General features: G+C 39.0%; 1 protein-coding gene across 7 annotated transcripts in view; it reads left to right on the top strand.

The window, feature by feature from the left end:
* Positions 1-22407, top strand: part of COBLL1 (cordon-bleu WH2 repeat protein like 1) — a 165443-nt gene that overhangs the window by 49913 nt on the left and 93123 nt on the right. For 6 of the 7 annotated variants that reach the window (XM_086370302.1, XM_086370285.1, XM_086370274.1 and 3 more), the window contains exon 1: positions 18530-19268. The exons of the other annotated variant lie outside the window; for it this stretch is intronic. In XM_086370302.1, the coding sequence (XP_086226428.1) occupies positions 19072-19268 (197 nt within the window). In that variant the 5' untranslated portion in view covers positions 18530-19071. Of the gene's footprint in view, positions 1-18529; positions 19269-22407 lie in introns of those variants that run through there. 7 annotated transcript variants of the gene reach the window in all.

Here is a 22407-nt window from a genome sequence, read left to right as displayed (position 1 = left end):
CACATTAAAAAAAATTTTACACAAATGATAATGAGATGTAGAGGCAGGTACTTTAAAGAAGGAATGCTGCTGCTGCTGCTAAGTCACTTCAGTCATGTCCGACTCTGTGCGACCCCATACATGGCAGCCCACCAGGCTCCCCCGTCCCTGGGATTCTCCAGGCAAGAACACTGGAATGGGTTGCCATTTCCTTCTACAACGCATGAAAGTGAAAAGTGAAAGTGAAGTCGCTCAGTCGTGTCCGACTCGACTCTTAGCGACCCCATGGACTGCAGCCCACCAGGCTCCTCTGTCCATGGGATTTTCCAGGCAAGAGTACTGGAGTGGGTTGCCATTGCTAGATTTCCTTAATTTGCATAGGAGTCTCAGATTTTACTTTTTCTTTACTGCGGATTTATCATCTATCCAGAAATTCTGCAGTGAGAGCACTAACAATTTTTGTGTTGAAATTAGAGCAAATACATTTTCTTTTAAATTTGTTGGCCAATTTGGTGTTTAAAGTTTGCTTTCATTATAATGAGCAGAAGCCAACATAACCATAGATTTCTGACCTTATCTCTGATAATAATCGATCCTTCAGTGTAAATTTTATTAATTCTGTAGCCAAGCATAGGAGAAGGCAATGGCACCCCACTCCAATACTCTTGCCTGGAAAATCCCATGGACGGAGGAGCCTGGTAGGCTGCAGTCCATGGGGCCGCTAAAAGTCGGACACGACTGAGCGACTTCACTTTCACTTTTCACTTTTCTGCATTGGAGAAGGAAATGGCAACCCACTCCAGTGTTCTTGCCTGGAGAATCCCAGGGACAGAGGAGCCTGGTGGGCTGCCATCTGTGGGGCTGCACAGAGTTGGACACGACTGAAATGACTTAGCAGCAGCAGCAGCCAAGCATAATAATTTAGGAGTAAAATTATATAGTTTCAGTTTCAATATGGGTTTCCCCAGAAACTGAGACTATTTAGTAACATTTATATCTGTTAGAACAGTTCTTGCTTGGTGGGGGAAAGGAAAAAGGAGGGGTCAGTTATCTCACAGGGAAACAAAATACTCAGTGACTTTTTCAAAAGTGAGCAGAGTCCTCCATATTTCCTCCTGCTTTTCTTGGAAGAAAAGTGTACCTTAGTTCAAAAAATATAACTGAAATATCTTAAAAACTAGCTGACAAAATACTCAGTTATGCTCGTTTTGATGAAGGATAAGCATCTGAAGGGAGGAATGGGTAGATGGTCTTGATGAAATGAAAGCGCATAGACTCTGGGATCAGAAAGATCCCATACAGGATTTATATGGACATTTTTATCTTTCAGGTGAGCTCATGAAGGTATTAGACTGATAAGTTGCACAATAAAAAGTAATAGGCCAAGTAGTGATTATATGAGTTTCTTACTTCATGTTCCTGAGAACACTGACCATGTTATTTAGCATCTGTAGTCATCTAGGTCTCCTAAGGACACAGAAAGCACACACTAAGTTAATGGGTAATTTATTATAACACAAATGATTATTTATATTTAATATAATATCAAGAATTATTAACTAAGATAGATGAGTAACTATAACATGTAAGGAAACACTGCCTAGTGTGCTAGGGCAGGAGGAGAGTAACCAAGGATGAATAGACTCTCAAAGGGCTCAGACCTCCTTGAAGATGTGGATCAGTCCCCAGAGAGCAGAGAAGCTTGTTGGGTTAGCCAGTCTAGAGCTGCTCTGCAGTTTCTGGATAAGCAGTAGACCACCTTCCACAGTGTAGGCATAGAACAGACGTGAACTTGCCGTGGGAGTCTTAAGTACTGGAGGTAAAAGTGGCAGAAGTCCTTCCCAGTGTGTGAGATAATGGGAACCGGGATGATGGGGCTGGTGAAGTTGAAGGGATGTAGAGGAGTCACTGCTCAGTATGACCTTCTGGATCACAAGTAACTGTGTGTGGGCCATGAGGGGCCTTGCCTAGGAAGTGAAGACACCAGTACCACAGGCAGAAGCCCTTCAGAGCATTTGGTATGTGGGGGCTCTCAGAAAGGTTATTTCTAGGAAGCAGCAGCAAGATCATGGGGAATAGTGATGCATGCCCCTGACTGAGGCAAGGTCTACCAGATGTCCTTACCCAGCAGCAACATGTAGTAGATTCGGGCTAGGAATTCTAGGAAGCCCCTTACTTTTTAGTGTCCTAGTGCCCTGTCTATGAAAGGTTAACATCATATCTACTTTAAAGGAGGAGTGCTTAGAGGAATTTCATTGTTTATCTCAGGGCCTTCTTTGGAGCATTTGGGACCAAGAGGCAGTAAGTTGATAACTCACATATCATCTGTTCTAGGGGTTATACCAGCATATCAAATCTAGAGATTATGCAAAATGTGAACTTCATACTCATTTTGCCTTGCATACAATTTCTTGTCTTCTGTAGTAACTATTTATAAAACTGATGAGAACTGAAATCTTAACAATGGTATACGAAAGACTTGCTGAACTTTGATCATAACATCCTTTAAATCTGCTGTAAGCTATTTAGTTTTGCATCATCTGGTCTCAAGTTCATCATGGGTGTCTTGGAGAGGGTATTTTAGGTTGTAGTATAAGTGGAGAAGCTGCAGGTCCATCCCTCCCTCTCTGTTACCCCTTATCATCCCCCTCTTCTAGCTTGCCTAACAGACTTCAGCCAGCAGGGAGCCAACATTGATGATGCTTGGTGATGCCTGCACATGAAAGGGCTTTCAGGTACACTGATTACTCTACCTGTGACTGATGACATCACCTAAATTGCTAGAAGCAATGCTCTATTTTCCTTCTAGTCTTGTAAACAGCGCTGAGTTTTAGAACCTTAATGTGAAGTACTAGATGTGAAAGGATTTAATTAACTTTTTTCCATCAGACGGTTTTATTAACTAAACACCTTTCCTTCTTTTTGGAAGGCCAGCAACTTTACCTGTTATCACACAGATACCTGTCTCCTGTAAAATTTTAGGAGATTGGTTGCCTGGGCAGAAGCCCAACCTTTATCTTTTTTTTTTTTTTTTAAGGTTTTTATTTAATTATAATTTTGTTAATGCTACTTTATTAAAAATATCCATTCTAGAAAGTAGAAGATATTAATAAGCAAAAGTAAGGTAGAGACATTCTCTTATCTAGAGGTTATCTCCATTTACCCTTCAATATGCGGAATTTAAGATCTGTTTATGTCCACACACATTTGTTTTTATGCAAATAAAATGCTGTTTATGCTGGTTTATCAGTTGCTATTTTTTCTGTTAATGCTTTTAACCTTCCCATGTCAATACATTTTCATTTTCCATAATACCCAGTCCATTCTCACAATGGTTCAGTCACCTCTAAATCATTTATAGGTACTTTGTTCTAACTAGGACCTACTCTGGGACTTTGCCATGCATCTGGTTATGTCCTGTAAACTCCTCCACTCATGACACTGACTTTTGAAAGAAGCAGGTCATTTGTCCAACAAAATATTGCACTTTCTGGATTTTTCTGTTGCTTCCTTGTGGTGGCGTAAGCTTGTTCTTAAATCCTGTATGGAAAAGTTAGATCTAGCCAATATAGGTTGAAGTTAAGTGGTTTTTGACTAAAATATATTTGTCATATGAAATCATAGCATGTCACATTAGGAAGCACAAGCTCAGGCTCAATTTTCTTAAAATGCAATCCTGGAGAGAGTTAATTTAACTGGGAGATGGTAATTGGGCAGTCTACCCTCTCCAGATACAAGAAGGGTTTAGAAGATATTTGCATGGTAAATTTAATAAAATATAATCAATGGAAATGATTAGTAATAATGCCATGAAAAAAAATTAAGTGGCATTTAATTCATTTTAATTTGCTAGGCCCTAAGGGAATTGCATATTTTTATCAGAAGTAAAAAGTGTCATTTCCCTTTTGTAATGTCTTCTCTGTTGCCCTCTTTCTCTCTTTCTCTGTGTATATGTGTATAATGTGCATAATCCTCTTCTGTTGAAAATTCTTCAGTGTATTTCAAAGTACTGTGTCACTTTTTAAAAAACTAAGTTCTCATTTTAGTATGTTATTATAAAGGAGTAACTTTAAAAGAAGCATCTAAGGTAGTTTCCCTTTCAGAATAAACATATTTGATTACTTGATATGTGGAAGCAACTTTCCCCTAGGGATGAAGATGAGAAGAGTCCTAGAAGGAAGTGGGCTTAGTGAAGACTGGTAACTGTGATAAGTATTCTTCACAATTCACTGTTGTTTGTATTGGCTCTTGCTGTTGGCATTGGCTTAGGAGGCTTAAAAATTCATATTCTTGGCTTTTCTAAACAATATCGGGTCTTCATTACTAGTCCTTATTGGGTGGGGAAGGGATTTGTGAGTTTACCAATGCCTTTCACTTTTATGTATAAATGGTATTGACTTAAGAAGAAAACACTCCAGCAACCCAAGGCAGGGAGGGTGGAGAAGGCGGTGGAGTGAAAGGGGATGTCTTTGAACAATCATACTCTGTTTAGGGAGTTTAAATTCCCTTGTGATTCCTGGGGAGTTTAAGTACCTGCGCTGTGTATGTAACTGATCTCCAGTTAGTCCTACTCTTTCTCTTCCCTTCATCTCTGACTGCATTGTTCAAGAGTGTGCACTGACTGAACAGTGGAATTTGCCAAGTAGTATGAAATTTGCTGGGTCATCACCATACCGAAACTGAAGGGTCACTGAATGTCAGAATTCTAAGTATGGCATTGTACAATTTTTAAGGATGTCTGCATTTCCCTGATTTTTGTCTCTCCTACCTACCTCACCCCATGCCCTCAAATCACCTGAAATGAATTTGCATACTTCTGAAAATTCTTACCAGGACTGTCCCCAGGTATAAGATACCTCTCAAACTCAAAGATATTCTCTCTACCCTTCACATGTGGCCTTTAGACAAGTGTACTTTTCTTTCTTTTCTTTTTAATTTTAGTGAATCTTCTTTCTTTTTTATTTTTTTAAATTATGAAAGTATGATAACACATTTACAGGAGACTTGGAAAATATAGAACAAAGTTGTATATAGTTCCACTATATATTATAATTATTTTTTAAGTAGATAAAGATTTTTAGTTGAAGTTTCAATATAAAACTCTCAATACTTAATGAAATGAATAGACAGAAAAGTAGAAGGATGTAGTAGACCTGAGAGGTACTATGAACCAATTTAACATAATTAGGATTTATATGATTTTCACACAACCAGCAGGATTCAAATTCTATTCTATAAACTATAGAATGGTTTATAGAATAAACTATAGTCTATTCTAGACTATAAACCAGGAGACACTGGAACATATCCAGGGACATAAAACAATGTGCAAATTTTTCATAGTCTAAAGGTATTGAAATCATACAGAGTCTGTTCTCTTATCACTATAGAATTATGTTAGAAATCAATATCAAAAGATATTTGAAAATAACCACATATTTTCAAGTGCAAGAAAGATTTTACCAAGAGAGATTTTGACTTAGCCATTGAAAGCCTCAATATAGCTAAAAGACTGAAAAGACACAGCGGGTGATGGCAGAGAAGAAAGCATTTAAATGAGAAATTAATATCAAAATGAGAAATTAATATCAAAGCAACTTAAAAAAACTCACAGAAATTAAATGTCCACTTTTAAATGATGGGTATATCTAAGAAACCGTAACAAGGAAAATTAGAAAATATTTGTAATGGAATGAAAATGAAAAGAGAATTTATCAGAATTTGTTGCATGTAGCTGATACTATGTTGTAAATAAGAAAAAAATTTTTGAAGACAAATTAACATGTGATACAGTATTACTAACTAAAGTCCAGATTTGGTTCAGATCTCACAGCATTTTATCTTAGTGTCCATTATTTGTTTTCATATCCTATTCAGGATTCCATATTGTATTTAGTTGCATTGAGCAGCTTCAGTTGCAGTTTTCTTTTATCTTACATCTATGGAATTATTACTTAGGTATGCATAATTTAAGCCTTATAATGACATTAAGAATAGGTACTATAGGTGCTGTGATAATCAGGATACACATGAGAAGGTTGTGTGTGGTTCTACTTCAGTTTTGAGGGACTTTTTCCTTTCAAAGAGATTGGCACATTAAAAAGGCAGACAACTCTTTTGCTTGATAGAGAGAGTCCTGCTGTTACTTTATTCAGATTTATTCCTGTTCTAGATATGTGTGACCTAGTGCTTGTAAATCGAATACCATCTAATTTGGGGAGGTCCTAACTATGGTTGAGTAATTAAATAACATTATTATATATAAATAACATATAGAAGCTGTTTTAACTATCTTGCAGAACCTTTCATAACATGAATTTTAACACACACACACACACACGACTTTGCCTTCCAATGCAGTTAGAAGTGAGGGTTGAATCCCTAGTTTGGGAGCTAAAATCCCACTTGCCTCCTGGCCAAAAAACCAAAACGTAAAACAGAAGCAGTATTGTAAAAAATACAATAAAAACTTTGAAAATGGTCTGCATCCCAAAAAAAAAAAAGAAAAATCTTAAAAGAAAGACTCAAGAATGGGAGGAATTGAGAGAGTAGCGCTGAATTATATGCATTACCACATGTAAAATAGATAGCTAATGGAAAATTGACAAGAATGGGAGGAATTGAGAGAGTAGCGCTGAATTATATGCATTAGCACATGTAAAATAATAGCTAATGGAAAATTGCTGTGTAATACAGGGAGCTCACCTGGGTGCTCTGTGACAACCTAGAGGGGTGCGATGGGGTGGGAGATGGGAGGGAGGTTCAAGAGGGACAGGACGTATGTCCCTCATCCATGTCCCAGACCTATGGCTGATTCATGTTGATATAAGATAGAAACCACTGCAACACTGTAAAGCAATTATCTTCCAATTAAAAATAAAAAACCCAAGCACACAAATCTTTAATTTGTAATTGGAAATTGCTTTTATAATAAATGAGCCTCAAGATTTTCATACTTTGTAATGCTTTGGAAAGGAAAATACTTCTGGCCTTACTGGTTTTTATGATAAGCAATATGATACTAATCTCAGCCTGCTATCCTGCTTATAAAATAGGCACTGATGCTTGCTTAGTTGCTGAATGTTTCCTCATACAAATGTCTGTCTTATTCTGTGAAATACCAGGATTCCTTTTTTCTTTTTATTCCTCATCACATGTAGATCCATTAATATTGGAAGAGACTTTTCACATAGAACTTAACATGAAAGCTGTAAAAACAAAAATCTGTCAAAGTACAAGACACTTCCTAATCAATCACTAATGATTTGAACTATAAGGATCTGATTTAAGAAGATGAATTAGCATAAAATATTAACATAAAAGTCTCTCATTTGTTTTTCTCTAGCGTTTTCCAGCAAAATGAAATATATGGCAAAATTACATACATGTGAAAATTCTTGAAATTAAGTCTTGTTAGCTAAAGTAGATCACATTTGTAAAAGGTTCAGTTTTGGTGGTTCTGGAGATCTAAGATGGTATAAGTCCCTTCTTTCTTACTTTAATATTTTGAGGAAAAAGCCAAAACCTTTCCTGAAAAGGATTTATAAACCACTATTATGTAGGAGGGTTTTGTTCCAGCTGTAAAAAGAGTTCCATTTATTTCTACAATTTAAGTAGTGTGCAAGTCACCTTAGAAAGGGATAAACCGGGTATTTCAAGAGATTTCAATCATATTCTACTTAGAGGTACATCTGGCTTATTAGGGTAAACAAATATTTCTGCTTCTTGGTGGGGGTTTCTAGGAGCATATTATCTCTGGATTGTTTTTATAATTAAGGGGCAGAAGATAAATCGGTGATTCTTTTTACCCCAGGCTGAGTAGTGACCCCTAATAGGAAATTCCATGGAGTTGTGTGGTGGGAATGCCCATGGGTGGGGACCGCGGGATGAGCTTCCCCTGGAATGTCTGCCCTGGGGAAAGGTCCCAGAGGAGGAGGCCATGGAAAGGGTTAACCTTGGGGTGGAGCAGAAAGGGGTCACTTAATCTGTCCAACTTTGCAGGCAAGAGTTTTTAAAGGGCTGGATCTTCACAGAGAAAGAGTACATGCTTAAAAATGTTCTCTCCATATGAGCATTAGTTGAAAAATGGAGGCTTCAAAAATTTAAATGTAACTAGAAGTCTTATTGAGCCCTAATAACTTTTAAGTGACTTGAAATGGGAATTTCCGCCCCCCTCATGACATAGTGCTTGTTAAGATACTCGACATATATAATTTTAATACGTAGTGTTTAGTTTTGTTTCTGTGTGGTTGTTGTTCACTCGCTAAGTCGTGTCTGACTTTTTGCAATTCATGGACTTCAGCATGCCACACTTCACTGTCTTTCACTGTCTCCCAGAGTTTGCTTAAACTCATGTCCATTGAATCAGTGATGCCATCCAACCATCTCATCCTCTGTTGCCCCCTTCTCCTGCCCTCAATCTTCCCCAGCATCATGGTTTTTTCGCCCAGTGAGTTGGCTCTTTGCATCAGGTGGCCAAAGTATTGGAGCTTCAGCTTCAACATCAGTCCTTCCAATGAATACTCATGGTTGATTTCCCTTAGGTTGACTGGTTTGATCTCCTTGCTGTCCAAGGGACTCGCAAGAGTCTTCTCCAACACCACAGTTTGAAAGCATCAATTCTTTGGTGCTCAGCCTTCTTTATGGTCCAACTCTCACATCCATACATGACTACTAGAAAAACCATAGTTTTGACTAGACAGACCTTTGTTGGCAAAGTGATGTCTATGCTTTTTAGAATGCTGTCTAGTTTTGTCATAGCTTTCCTTCCAAGAAGCAAGTGTCTTCTAATTTCATGGCTGCATTTACCATCTGCAGTGATTTTGGAGCCCAGGAAGAGAAAATCTGTCACTGCTTCCACTTTTCCCCCATCTATTTGCCATGAAGTGATAGGACCATATGCTGTGATCTTAGCTTTTTCAATGTTGAGTTTTAAGCCAGCTTTTTCACTGTCCTCTTTCACCCTCATCAAGAAGCTTTTTAGTTCCTCTTCACTTTTTTTTGCCATTAGAGTGGTATCATCTGAAAAGAAGGAAAGGTAGTTGTTTTAAATAGAAAAGAAAAGGGAATGGTACTTTTGGAGTAGAAGGACCTGAGCTAGGCCTTCAGGTGTGGAAATACCATTTATCTGGTCTGATGGGTACTGTGCCTCTCCTATAGTCAGGAAAGTGGAGAAGCTGCCTTGGGAGTGTATCTGTGATACAGGAGTCACAGTGACATCACTGTAAACAGCTCAGAAACCACTCTGGGCATGTTACCTTCATCCCAGAAAAAAAAAAAAGTCCCATGCTTTGCTTTTTTTATATGCATGAGATTAGTTACTGGACACTGGGTTGCTGCAGCAGTGTCTCACAGCCTTGCTTAGCTCACTTTCTTCTTCCTAATCTCATGCTTGTATATCTTATTAGTAGACCACTAGTTGCAGGGGAGCCTGGAAAAAGAAATGTGACTGGTTTGGGCCTATATTATATAGGAAGGCACACAGGAAGAAAGTTGGTATGGAGACTTTTTCCTCCAATAAAACTGGCATGGAGCACCCATCCACTATACTCATCATACCATTAATCCCATTAAAAAATAAGCATGGCAGTGGAGAAGACCTTGTTGTTTTTCTATGATCACATTTCCTGATCTTCCTCACCTCCAACCCTCCTTAAAATATCACCTGCAGCCTTTCTGGGCTGGTGTCCTGTGGAAGATTTTCCAACCTTTCCTGTCCAGTGTTTTCAGCAGGTACATACATATAATTGACAACATTTTTTCCTAATAATAACTTAATTTCTAAGAAACTGCCGTCATAATATGTTTCTGACTACTAGATGTAATCTGTTTTCAGTTATTATGTTTGTTCATTTTTTCTTCCCATTTTATTAAGATTTAATTAACATACAGCTCTGTATAAGTTTAAGGTGTGCAGTGTAATGATTTGACTTACATATATCATGAGATGATTACCAACAAGATTACTGAGCATCCATCATCTCATTTAGATACAAAATAAAAGAAAAAATATTCTTTGGTTCTGATGAGAACTCTTGGGATTTGTTCTCTTAACAACACTCACACATGATCGTATAGTACATTACATCCTTAGTACTTTTTTCTCTTATAACTGAAAACTTGTACCTTTTGGCCACCTTCATCCAATTCTGCCCCCCTCCCACCCCTACTTCTGACAACCACTAAGGTTTTCTTTTAACCATGCCATTAGGGGACTTTTTAGGGGATAAATACTTTAAATATTTGATTATACTTTTTGTAGTTATACTTTTTTTTTTTTTTTAATTTGGGAGGTTGGATATTATAGCAAATGGAGCAAGGGATGCTAGAGCTAAACTCTAGTTCTTAATCCCAAAGTACCTGAAAAAAGTTAGCAATATAACTCTAGGAGAGTGTCCTAAATCTCAGGGAGAATGTTCTGCAGTATTCTATTTTCAAAGGCAAGCTGCAGAGAATAAAGTGTGTACATATAATATAAACATATATTTATATGTATCTTATTTCTGAATGGAAAGTAATTGAGGTATGAATTTTCCTGGAGATTTCTGATGGGTGTTATCTTTTGGAGAGTACTTTATAAGGCAACCGTTCCAGTTACATAAAAGTATGGAAAAGAAGGAAGTTATTTTTAAGCTAGAATTGTGTCTTTTGGCAGTTGTTTCTAGGTCAGGTGCCTAAAACTGTCAAAAGCTGAATTGGTTACTAGAGGGAAGTAGAGTGACCTCCAAAACTTTCCCTTAATGACCGATGTGTGTTATACAAGCCATGTTTTATTTTCTGAAGTTCCTTGTGTAGACTTTCCATTTTTTTTCTTTACTTATCTTCTTAAAACTTTTTACGCTTAGTGAGCAAATACAAAATACCAGTTTATAAGCTAAAAGAAAAAATTGACTGAAGAATCTTTGGTTCATGTTTAATTATAGAAAATTTATATTCATATTTTTATCTTGACATTTGTATTTTTATCACCTTCATCTGTTTCTTCTCAATGTATTTGAGTATAAGAAAAAAAACCTGATAGGCTAAAAAAAAGACAGCTCACTGTTTTGGAATTATTCGGTTCAGTTGCTCAGTCGTGTCTGACTCTGCGACACCACGGACTGCTGCACACCAGGCCTCCCTGTCCATCACCCCTCCTGGAGTTTACCCAAGCTCATGTCCATTGAGTCGGTGATGCCATCCAACCATCTCATCCTCTGTCGTCCCCTTCTCCTCCTGCCCTCAATCTTTCCCAGCATCAGGGTCTTTTCAAATGAGTCAGCTCTTCGCATCAGATGGCCAAAGTATTGGAGTTTCAGCTTTAGCATCAGTCCTTCCAATGAACACCCAGAACTGGTCTCCCTTAGGATGGACTGGTTGGCTCTCCTTGCAGTCCAAGGGACTCTCAAGAGTCTTCTCCAACATCACAGTTCAAAAGCATCAATTCTGTGGCACTCAGCTTAATTCGCCCAATATGTATGAAATGTTCATCAACTTAAGGGCAGCAAAGTAAGTAGTAATCTTAGCTGAGAATTATCCAGTTGCACTCAATTATTACTTATTTTGGAATATGTCCTATGAAAGGCATAATTGCAGAGAATATATGCAATTACAATCTATATTCTGATGTGAGAAATAGACTTGCTGATTATAGGTTTTCAGGTAGGTATTACATTTAAGTAGTAATTAATCTTCTAACCTATTCTGAAATCTGCATAGAAATAATACAATGCTAAAAATAGTGAGACTTGAGAATTAATGGATTGGCTAAGTGTTCAGTATACCCTCTGAACTTCTCAGGAACAAACACAACTTCACACCTCTGTCTACTTGTCCACGTTATTCATGCTTTTCAAGAACATTGCATTTCCTTTGGAAGATAGTCATTCTCCTGAGCACAGAGGTAATACTAGTAGTAGCTTTTCCCTGAATCCTGTTTTTGATTCATATTATTCTATATTCTTATCAGAGGGGATATAAAAAAATCAAGAATCCTTACTACCTTAGAGATTGATAGCAATGCTCATTACCTGGTAGATGGATACTGTTTGTCCAAACACTTGACCGTATAAACCATGTTTTCTTTTCTGGAGTTCCTTGTGTAGTCTTTCCATCTTTTTTCTTTTCTTATCGTCTTTAAAGTTTTTATGCTTAGTAAAATATGAGATACCAGTTTATAAGTTAACAGAAAAATAGCTGCCCATCCCCTACCAGTTTTTTTCTCAGTCCCTTTAAACTGTCTTCATTCTCTCCATTAAGATGGAGTATTTGACTCATCTAGTACCCTGGATGTTTTATGTTTTTATTTTAAAAATAAAAAAATCCCCTATTTTGTAGTCCTGCCAACTGTCTCGCTTGCTATGAACTGGAATTAGCATACCTCTGAAATTAGTTCAGATATTTCACTCACTCTATAGATTCTAATCCTCCTCTCTTTCTTATTGCTGCTGCTGTGTCACTTCAGTCATGTCCGACTCTGTGCGACCCCATGGACGGCAGTCCACCAGGCTCCCCCATCCCTGGGATTCTCCAGGCAAGAACACTGGAGTGGGGTGCCATTGCCTTCTCCACTCTTTCTTACTAAACCTGTTCTATTTGCTCTTTACACCTCTTACACATTTTTATATCATTTTAGTTACCTGACTTTTTATGCATTTATTCTTTTGTTCTGTCTAAATTCCTGGATCAGTCATTTAAACTCCCTTCAATAGCTAGCTCACTTTCAAGTTTTCTCTTCTCCCTGGACAAACAAGCCACCAATCATAAAAATGAATTAGCCCAAATTATAATATCTCCCATTTCAGTCCTCTGGATAATGAGTGCTACTAGGGTGAAGTACGACAAACCTAGACAGTGTGTTGAAAAGTAGAGACGTTACTCTGCTGACAAAGGTCTATATAGTCAAGGCTATGGTCTTCCCAGTGGTTGTGTACAGTTATGACAGCTGGACTGTAAAGAAGGCAGAATGACAAAGAATTGATGAGAAGACTGCTGAAAGTCCCTTGGACAGCAAGGAGATCAAACCAGTCAAACTTAAGGGAAAGCAACCCTGAATACTTGTTGGAAGGACTGATGCTGAAGCTGATGCTGCAGTATTTTGGTCATCTGATGCAAACAGCTGACTCATTGGAAAAGTCCCTGATGCTGGAAAAGATTGAGGGCAGAAGGAGAAGAGGGAGTCAGAGGATGAGATGGCTGGATGGCATCACTGATGCAATGGACATGAACTTGGGCAAACTTCAAGAGATGGTGAGGGACAGGGAGGCCTGGTATGCTGCAGTCAGTGGGGTCGCAAAGAGTTGGACATGACTGGGTGACTGAACAATAACAACAGGTAGGGTGAGAAAGTGGGCCTGGATAACTTGGTGGCAGATTCTTTGCATATATCTCATAATTTCCCTAACCTCTATAAAAGTTATTATCATTTTCTAGATTAAAAAAAGATACAAAGTTGATTTGAGTTCGGCTCTTCTGATGCATTATAGTGCAATAGATGCAGCAATTTAAACATCACATCCGCACTGCAGTCGTTCTTGGGGAAGAAAGTCTCTCTTCCCTGATTGTCAAAGAGGACTCCTGGGCTTCACTCTGGACTGTTTTTAAGCTGTGGTCTCCATAGCAATTCCTATGGTTAGAGTGATGCCAGCCTCAAGTTAGTTTGGGCTTGAATTACTGCCAATCACAATAGTAAGGTTGTGAGATTTTGCCAGTTGTTTTAGGCCAGTACCCATTCGTGTGGCTAGCTCATGGAAATCAGTTCTGTCTAGTCACCACAACTGCTTAACTGTACAGGAAGTATGAAATAGAGATTGAGGAAGCAACTGACAAGAGTCTGCTATGGTGGCTGATATTTTTATTCAAAATGAAGAAAGGACTTCTTACATTTTCAAATTCTAATAGTTTATATTTCAGTTTTGTTACAGACAATATAAGACTAAATCATGAAAGAAGACAGTCTGAAATCAATAATAGAACAATTCCGTGGGCTTTTTGTAGCCTCAACTAGGACTAGGGGAAGTATTACTAAAGTAATTCCAAATTGGGATTTTATGAGCCATAAGCTTCAAGATCTAGGGTGTAAAGTAGTTAAGATTGTAGGTGAGAGTGTAGCTCAGGTGATTTCACCAGGTAGTCTGTGGTGGATGGCAAGTGAATGAGGCTATAGTGTTTATTTGAGAGGTCAAGTTCACAGAGCAGGGGGATGCAGGAGTGGAAAAGGTGTAAGAAGGATGAGGTATTATAGTACTTCTGAGGTGGCAATCTTTCAGGCACTGGCAAGACCCTGTGATGATGGGGTACCAGTGTGGTGATGGGTACAGGTGTCAGGAGGCCAGTGCTCTAGATGCATTCTCTTCCTGGAGAATAAGCCTTGGATGTTATTTTTCCTTTCTTGGGCTCAAACTCATTGAAAACCCCTCAACAAGCAGATAGCATAGTTAAATGATGACTGGCATATCTGTACCAGGTTTTTTCTTGCTGCCATTGCAACTCTGAGCAATTGCATTGTCTCACTTTTGGAGCTCCGGCATGCTCGGTTGCGTCTGACTCTGCAACCCCATAGACTGTAGCCCCCCTGGATCCTCTTTCCATAAATTCTCCAGGCAAGAATACTGGAGTGAGTTGCCATTTCTACTCTAGGGGATCTTCCCCACCCATGGATCAAACCTGCATCTCTTATGTCTCCTGTATTGGCAGGCAGATTCTTTACCATGGAGTCACCAGGAGCGCCCCCATACTACACTTGATCTTAGCCAAAAGGCCTTTCACACGTGAAAATGTTTGGGGTAACTTCCCTTCTGGAAGTTGTGTCTCTCTTTCTGTTTCACCATAAAAAATATTACCTTTTTTTTTTTCTTTAAAAGAACCCCAAAACAAACAGAAACACAAACACACAAAAAACCCAACTCTAAATCTCTGAGTACTTCAATTCATTCATGAGACTCTCTGGAAGTTTTCTTGTGAATAAATTAAAATACTTTTATGTCCATTTGTTTTTATGTTCATCATTAAAAATCATTTATAGATCCTTCTGGTACCATTGAAATTGAAAAATGAAAAAATTCCTGCCCTATAAATTCCTGTAAATAAATCTGTAATATAGGAAGGAAAACAAATAAATGAATAATAAATATCATATAGAGTTTTTTACCCTGATTACCCGTGAATGGCCCACTCTCAGGGCTTAGTGGACACAGGACAGGGGGCTAGAATGTTCTGAAAGGAGAAAGGACTAAAGATTACAAAGAATTAACATCATAACTGGCTTTTTAGGGACTTCCCTGGCTTCTTGTGAAAGACTCCTTGCTTTCACTGTAAGGGGCCTGGATTCATCCCTGGGCTGGGAACTAAGATACTGCATTGCATACAGTATGGCCAAAAAAAAAAAGAGAGAGAGAGAACTGGCTTTTTAGAGAGAACCAGTGCTTAGGACAATAAATGTGCACACATCACCAATGGGGTTCATGGAAGTGGCCGTGCAAATAATTATATGTGTGAATTGAACACCTTCTATATGCTTTAGTAGTGTGTAAGGAACTTGGGGGACTGAAAAAATGTATCTATGAATATTGAACAAATGGAACTCAAACTTTAGAGATACAAAATGCTGGGGCTTCCCCAGTGGTGCAGAGGTAAAGAATCTGCCTGCCAATGCAGGACACACAGGAGATTCAGGTTTATCTCTGGGTTGGGAAAATACCATGTAGTAGGAATGGCAACCCGTTCCAGGATTCTTGCCTGGAAAATTCCATGGACAGAGGAGCTTGGTGGGCTACAGTCCATGGGGTCACAAATAGTTGGACAGGGCTGAGTGTATGTGGTTGTGTGTGCCTGTGCTTGTGTGCGCATGTGCGTGCACACACACACACACATAGTGCAGACATGAAAATAGAACAATAAGACAATTTAGGATTGTAAGTGTTCCTAATGTTTATGGTGTGGCTGCTGCATCATGGTCTGTGGGGATAGCAATCCCTTCTTCTCTGCTTAGTCGCTGAGTCATGTCAGACTCTGTGACCCTGTCTATGGGATTTTTCAGGCAAGAATACTGGATTGGGTTGCCATTTCCTATTTCAAGGGATCTTCCCAACTCATAGGTAAGTTGGTAAAGAATCCACCTGCAATGCAGGAGACCCTGGTTGGATTCCTGGGTCAGGAAGATCTGCTAGAGAAGGGATAGACTACCCACTCCAGTATTCTTGGGCTTCCGTTGTGGCTCAGCTGGTAAAGAATCTGCCCGCAATGAGGGAGACCTGGGTTCGATCCCTGGGTTGGGAAGATCCCCTGGAGAAGGGAAAGGTTACCTACTCTAGTATTCTAGCCTAGAGAATTCCATGGACTGTAGAGTCCATGGGGTCGCAAAGAGTCAGACACAACTGAGCAACTTCCACTTTCACTTTCCCGACTCAGGAATCAAACCCACATCTCCTGCGTCTCCTAAATTGCAGACCAATTCTTTACCTACTGAACTACCAGGAAAACCTGTTTTTAGTCTATGAAGTCTATTTGAGAATATAAAACATACGTAGAGGAAAGCTTAGCATTTTAGATAGTCCATAAAATTAATAAGAATGCATTAGAGATAAGCACTGTGAACACTACGGAGTGAGAAAAAGAAATCATCACTAGTTAAGGAGAGAAAAGAACCCTGAGGTTGTAATGGTCTCCTTGGACCTGCTACTTCTCTTCTTTGTGGCCTGGTTTGGGTTAAGGATGAGTTCAAACCATCAGACACTACTGATAGGAGTGGATATTGTCACACTCTTTCTACAGATGCCAAGTGAAGTGAAGTCGCTCAGTCACGATATCCACTCCTGTCAGTAGTGTCTGATGGTTTGAACTCATCCTTAACCTCTTGCTTACAAGATTAGAATGTGCAATGCCATTATCTCTAAATCTGGGATGTGTGTGGAATGTCTGGAATGGAGGAGGAGATTTTAGTGTTCGGTTCTGGCCGGTCCAGCCAGGACTTGTGTTTCTGACACTGTCTGATTGAGTGGATGGCCTGTCAGGGCCACAGACCACAGTCCAAGAGGTATGCACTGTGCCTTTCTGACAGATCTGTGAAATTCTGGCATTTATTGTTGCATTATTGCTGTAGAGTCCAAAAATACATGGTCATCATGATCGCATACTAATCTTACCTGTGTATAATAGGTGAAAAAAAATGTTGGAAAGTAGACAATCTACTGAACTATTGATAACATTTTTAAACCTAGCCATTTTACTTTACTTGTAACTTTCTTTGGGAAGTTATAGTGTTCTGGGAGACATACTGTTTTAATGTGTGCACTATAGTAGCATTTAATACATGTACAGTGTTGTGCAACCATGACTATCCAGTTCTAGAACATTTCATCATCATCCCCAAAAGGAAACCCATGCCCATTCAGCAGTCACTCCACATCCTGTCTCCTCAGCTCCTGGCAACCACTAATCTGTTTTCTGTTTGGTTTTTGATGTATATACTTTGATGTCATAGGTTGCAAAATAACGGAAGTACTTTGGTTTGATTTTATTGCTCAGTTTATACAGTGGTAAAATAATACTTCTCTATTCAATTGTTAGACTCATTTTCTGATCAGGTGAATTTTTTTTTAATACATTCACCAACATATTGAGTTTATTTAGGGATGAGCAGCTGTATGTTAGAAATTTTCTTTAATATTAATATATTGGTGATTTTATTAACAGACTAAAAAACTCACAAAATTGTTATAGAAATAATTAGGTTAAGTATTTTCTTATTGTGAAACATCAAAGTAAAAAGCAATGCAGAGTAACCAGGAATTAACATATCATCTAAATGAAAATACATCCTAAATTACAAGGATAAAAATTCCATTTTTTCCTACTGGATAATCTACTCTGAGGCTAAAGAAAAAATACTGTTACAAAATAATGTGTGACTTTGTTCAGGTTTAAAAAGTAAGTACATTGATGATAAACGATGTTATAATTTATTTAGAAAAGCATTTGTACTTTTCCCTTAAAAAACAGTAGTGATATTTGAATACTAATTATAGTCTTGATTAGTGGTCTTGATATCTGTTGAAAAATATGTTTTATTGATTTCCTCTGTGCATGTAGTTCCCTTATGCCTTTTAAAAAAAATGTTTGGAGGGCAGAGTGCTTATAGATAAGCTCTTTCACAGTGAGGCCCTTTGAAACAAAACCGTGTGGGCAGATTTAATGCGGAGCATATTTGGAATGAAATTTGACTTTAAGTTTAGTGAGGTCTGGAGTCAGACTATGTGTTAGTCACTCAATTGTGTCTGACTCTTTGTAATCCCATGGACTGTAGCCCTCCAGGCTCCTCTGTCCATGGAATTGTCCAGGCAAGAATACTGAAGTGGATAGTCATTCCCTTCTCCATTGGATCTTCCTGACCCAGGGATCAAACCTGGGTCTCCTGCATTGCAGGCAGATTTTTTTTTTTACCATCTGAGCCACCAGAGAAGTCCCAAGAATTCTTATTCACATCTTTGAATATAATATATTATGAGGTTAGGCAAAGTTGTATACGGGTTGTTACTACTAAGTAGAAAAGCAGATATTACATTGTCTAGTTCCTATGATTTTTAGAAGATATTTAGTTGTTGATTATGGTGTATTTTCCATGGATTCTAACCTATGCCTACCTACCTTTTTTTCCATGGACAGAGGAGCTCTCCAAAGAGTATATGAAAATGCCTACTTTACAATTTTAACAACACTGGAGTCAGACTGCTGAGGTTCAAATCCTGCCCCTCAGTTGAACTACTTCATTGACAAGACTCAAAATTTTTCTTATCCTTAAGTATTACTATCTTGCAGACAAGTAGAGTGCCTGTTTGTGGGCTGTTATGAGGAAGGGTGAAAGAGGGCCTGAGAAGCTAAGTGTTCGGTATGTGGGGGCCCCATGACAATGACAAAGCATTCTTTATCTGAATATTAAAATGTTAGCTCAACACTTGTACAGCTCATTAGGAGCAATTTGATTGTCAACAACCTATGACAAAACTGTTCCAACCCCTCTCTGTAAGTATCCACATACCATTTGTCCTTTGGATGTTGGCCATTATTGTGATGTTTTTGTCATATAGATGCATCCATGCATGCTAAGTTACTTCAGTCATGTCCAACTCATTGCAACCCTATGGACTGAAGCCCACCAGGCTCATCTATCCTTGGAATTCTCCAGGCAAGAATACTGGAGTGTGTTGCCATGCCCTCCTCCAGGGGATCTTCCAGACCCAGGGATGGAACCCTGATAGAAGGCACCTAAAAATGAAGACTTTTGATAAAAAGTTTGATAACTTAATGCAAAGAAGGTAAATGACTGTTTTCTCTGCATTATTCATGGTGATCTTCATATAAGGTATCAAATCTTATTTTCATGCTTTTGATTTTAAAGTCAGGAAAATCATTTTTACAAAGAAAATATAATAGTATGAAGTCCAGAATATTACAGAGGAAAACACATTACTTACTGCTGGTGAAATTCTGGAGGGATGTGTGTGTGCATTTAAAATTCACCCAAGATGAGAGAAACACCCAGGGGAAAACATGCACATCACAGGCAAGGTATTCTTAAAGGGTGTCTGTTCTAGAGTTTGACCAAGTGGAAGAGCAAATTATTGACTGGGAATTATATTTGCCCCTTGCCCAGAGACCTCACAAGGTAACAACGTGTCTCCATGAAAACAGCATCTCCACTGTGTCTCTGCTTACCCTGCCTTTGAGTTTCCGCTTAGCCCAGCAGAGACACTGGCAGCACCACCCAGGGCAAACAGTGTTTGGTTTCTAAATAAGGTACAAAGCTGAAAATACGTAAAAATGGAGTGGATACTAAATCAATAAGAGTCCTGCATCTTCTGTCCATGCTTTGTGGTGATGATGTCTCTGTCTTTGTAGAGCTCATAACCCAAAATCTTGAGAGCCAGGGAAAATAATGTTTAACTCTCCAACTTATTTACCTCTTCAACTAATGTTTAATTATTAACTATTTTCCAAGAGGAAGCCACATGAAAAAAGCCAGTTTTTTCATGAGGAAAAACCCTCATGAAAAAAATCTCAAAACTTTTTCATGTGACTCACTCAGAATCCCTTTAAAAAAATAGACACACACACACACACATACATATATACATACGCACATACATATATAGTTTAAATTGACTGATAACTTGCAAATTAAAAAACATTTTAATTGATTTACCTTTTAAAAAACGGTATTGAATATCATTTTACTTTCTGAATTATTTACTATGAAGGTCTGCTTATATTCTGTTTGGGGCATTGTATATTCAGTCACTAAATCACGTCTGACTCTTTGTAACCCTGTAGACTGCAGCTCGCCAGGTTTCCCTGTCCTTTACTATCTCCCGGAGTTTGCTCAGATTCATGTCCATTGAGTTGGTGATGCTATCTAGCCATCTCATTCTCTGCTGCCCCCTTCTCCTTTTGCCTTCAATTTTTCCCAGCATCAGGTATGGCCTAAATCAAATCCCTTCTGATTATGGAGGTGATGAATAGATTCAAGGGATTAGATCTGAAGAACTATGGACAGGGATTTGTAACATTGTGTAGGAGGCAGTGATCAAAACCTTCCCAAAGAAAAAGAAATGCAAGAAGGCAAAGTGGTTGTCTGAGGAGGCTTTAAAAATAGCTGAGCGAAGAACAGTACTGCATTTGAAAGTCTTTTGTGGCTTTGAGGCATTGGAAATCTCAAAGTATGGTGCAGGCACTGTGCTGAGGACTTTATACTAACTTAGTAAATTTTCACAGTAAACCCCTGAGTATTCATTATTCTACCCGATTTCACAGATAAGCATCTAAGATAGACTGAGGGTAAGTAACTGGCCCTGGATCACGCAGCCACTCAATGCTGGGAATCAGCCCAGGTGATCAGCTCTATCTTGCTAGATTGCCCCACATGTAGCAAAAGTAGCAATTTGAATTTTAAGACAGGGAAGTGATGCCATAATTGTATATCTAAATCACAAAAGGAATAAAGTAATCACATCATAATTTTCCGTTTTAAAATATAAAAGTGCATGAGGCTTCAACAGGCCTCACCTCAGGCTCAGTGCAACAGGAGAACTCTCTGCAGATGGAGGCCTGACCCACATTTCCCCCTTTGATATTTCTTACTTTGCTTTTAATTTTGCATCTAAGCTAGCGGAGCTCTATCCCCTAAGCTCTTCTTTTCTCTCCCTAGACTTAATTACTGGGATGGTGGCTGGTGGAGTTCCTAGTCTGTGCCTTCTCTCTTGCTGGAGCGGAAGGGACTTGTTGGTTAGGTGCTCAAGGGGACCCCCTGCTCTGAGGACCCAGCCCTGACTGGGCCTGAGGGTCTGTGGGAGGCTGGGAGATGTCCTGCAGTGAAAAGATGGCATGGTATCTCTTGTCAGAATTTAGATTCTAAGGGAAGCTGAGTTTGTCGAGGACAGCCAGACCAACAAAACATATGAAGGAAAAATAACAGTTAGATGTGCTTTGAAGACAATTAAAATAGGGTGATGTGATAGCAACTGGCTTGTTACTGTCGATGAGATCCAAAGTCTTCATGAGAAACTGAGATCTCAGGGATGAGGAAGGTTCAAGGAAAAAAAGCCTCCTGGGTCTTGGGAACAGCAAAGGCAAAGCTGCTAAGGCTGGGAAAACTCGTGGATGACAGACCTTCAAGAAAGCCAGGGCTGCTGGAGCACAGGAGGGGGATGGAGTGAGGGGTGTGTGTGCAGGGGAAGCTAAGGAAAACGGTGAGAGCCAGAGAGGCCAGTTTTGTTGGGCTTCATTTACCAGGATGAGGCATTTGGGATTCATTCTTAGAGCTGTAGAAAGGCTTCAGAGGATTGAAAATGGAATAAATTGAAAGAGTTTGTTTTAAAATGATCACCATGGAAGTTTCGGGAAGAGATTGGATTGCAGCATGAGCAAAGAGGCAGGAAGACCTGGATTGCAGGTGGGAGTGGGTGGTGGGTTGACTGGGATAGTTGTGGTGGAAATTAAGTCTATGGTTTCAGCGTCTATTGTGGGTTAAATGGGGGCAGAGAGGGAAAGAAAGGGCTTACGTTTAATTATTAGATTTTTGGCTTTAATGGGGCTGTTTATTGAGCTAGGAAGACTAGGGAAGGAGAGACAAAGATTTCACTTCCAGCATTGTCAAATCTAGGATGCCTAATTAGATAGCAAACAGGAGGTGTAAAGAAAATGGGCAGAAACACCCAGGTAGGGTGACCAGGCAATTGGCTGTGCAGCCAGGGCCACCTTCAAGAGTGAAAGGAGGGTAGGGTGGGATTTGAATTTTAAGTACTAAAGCTGGGACAACAGAGGCCAGATGGGACTGTCTTGGCAAAGTGGAATGTATGATATGTGGGAATCCACTTCCAGGCAAAGATTTCAGGATTGACAATATCAGATGTTTAGAATACTACAAAGATGTCAAGTGAGATAAGAACAAAGAAGAGG

Source organism: Bos grunniens, chromosome 2 (genome assembly GCF_055505025.1).
Source record: "Bos grunniens cultivar Pamir isolate PY7600 chromosome 2, Bosgru_T2T1.0, whole genome shotgun sequence".
NCBI classification, from domain to species: Eukaryota; Metazoa; Chordata; class Mammalia; order Artiodactyla; family Bovidae; genus Bos; species Bos grunniens.
The sequence above is the reverse complement of the archived record's forward strand: the minus strand, read 5'-3'. Positions and strand labels throughout refer to the sequence as shown.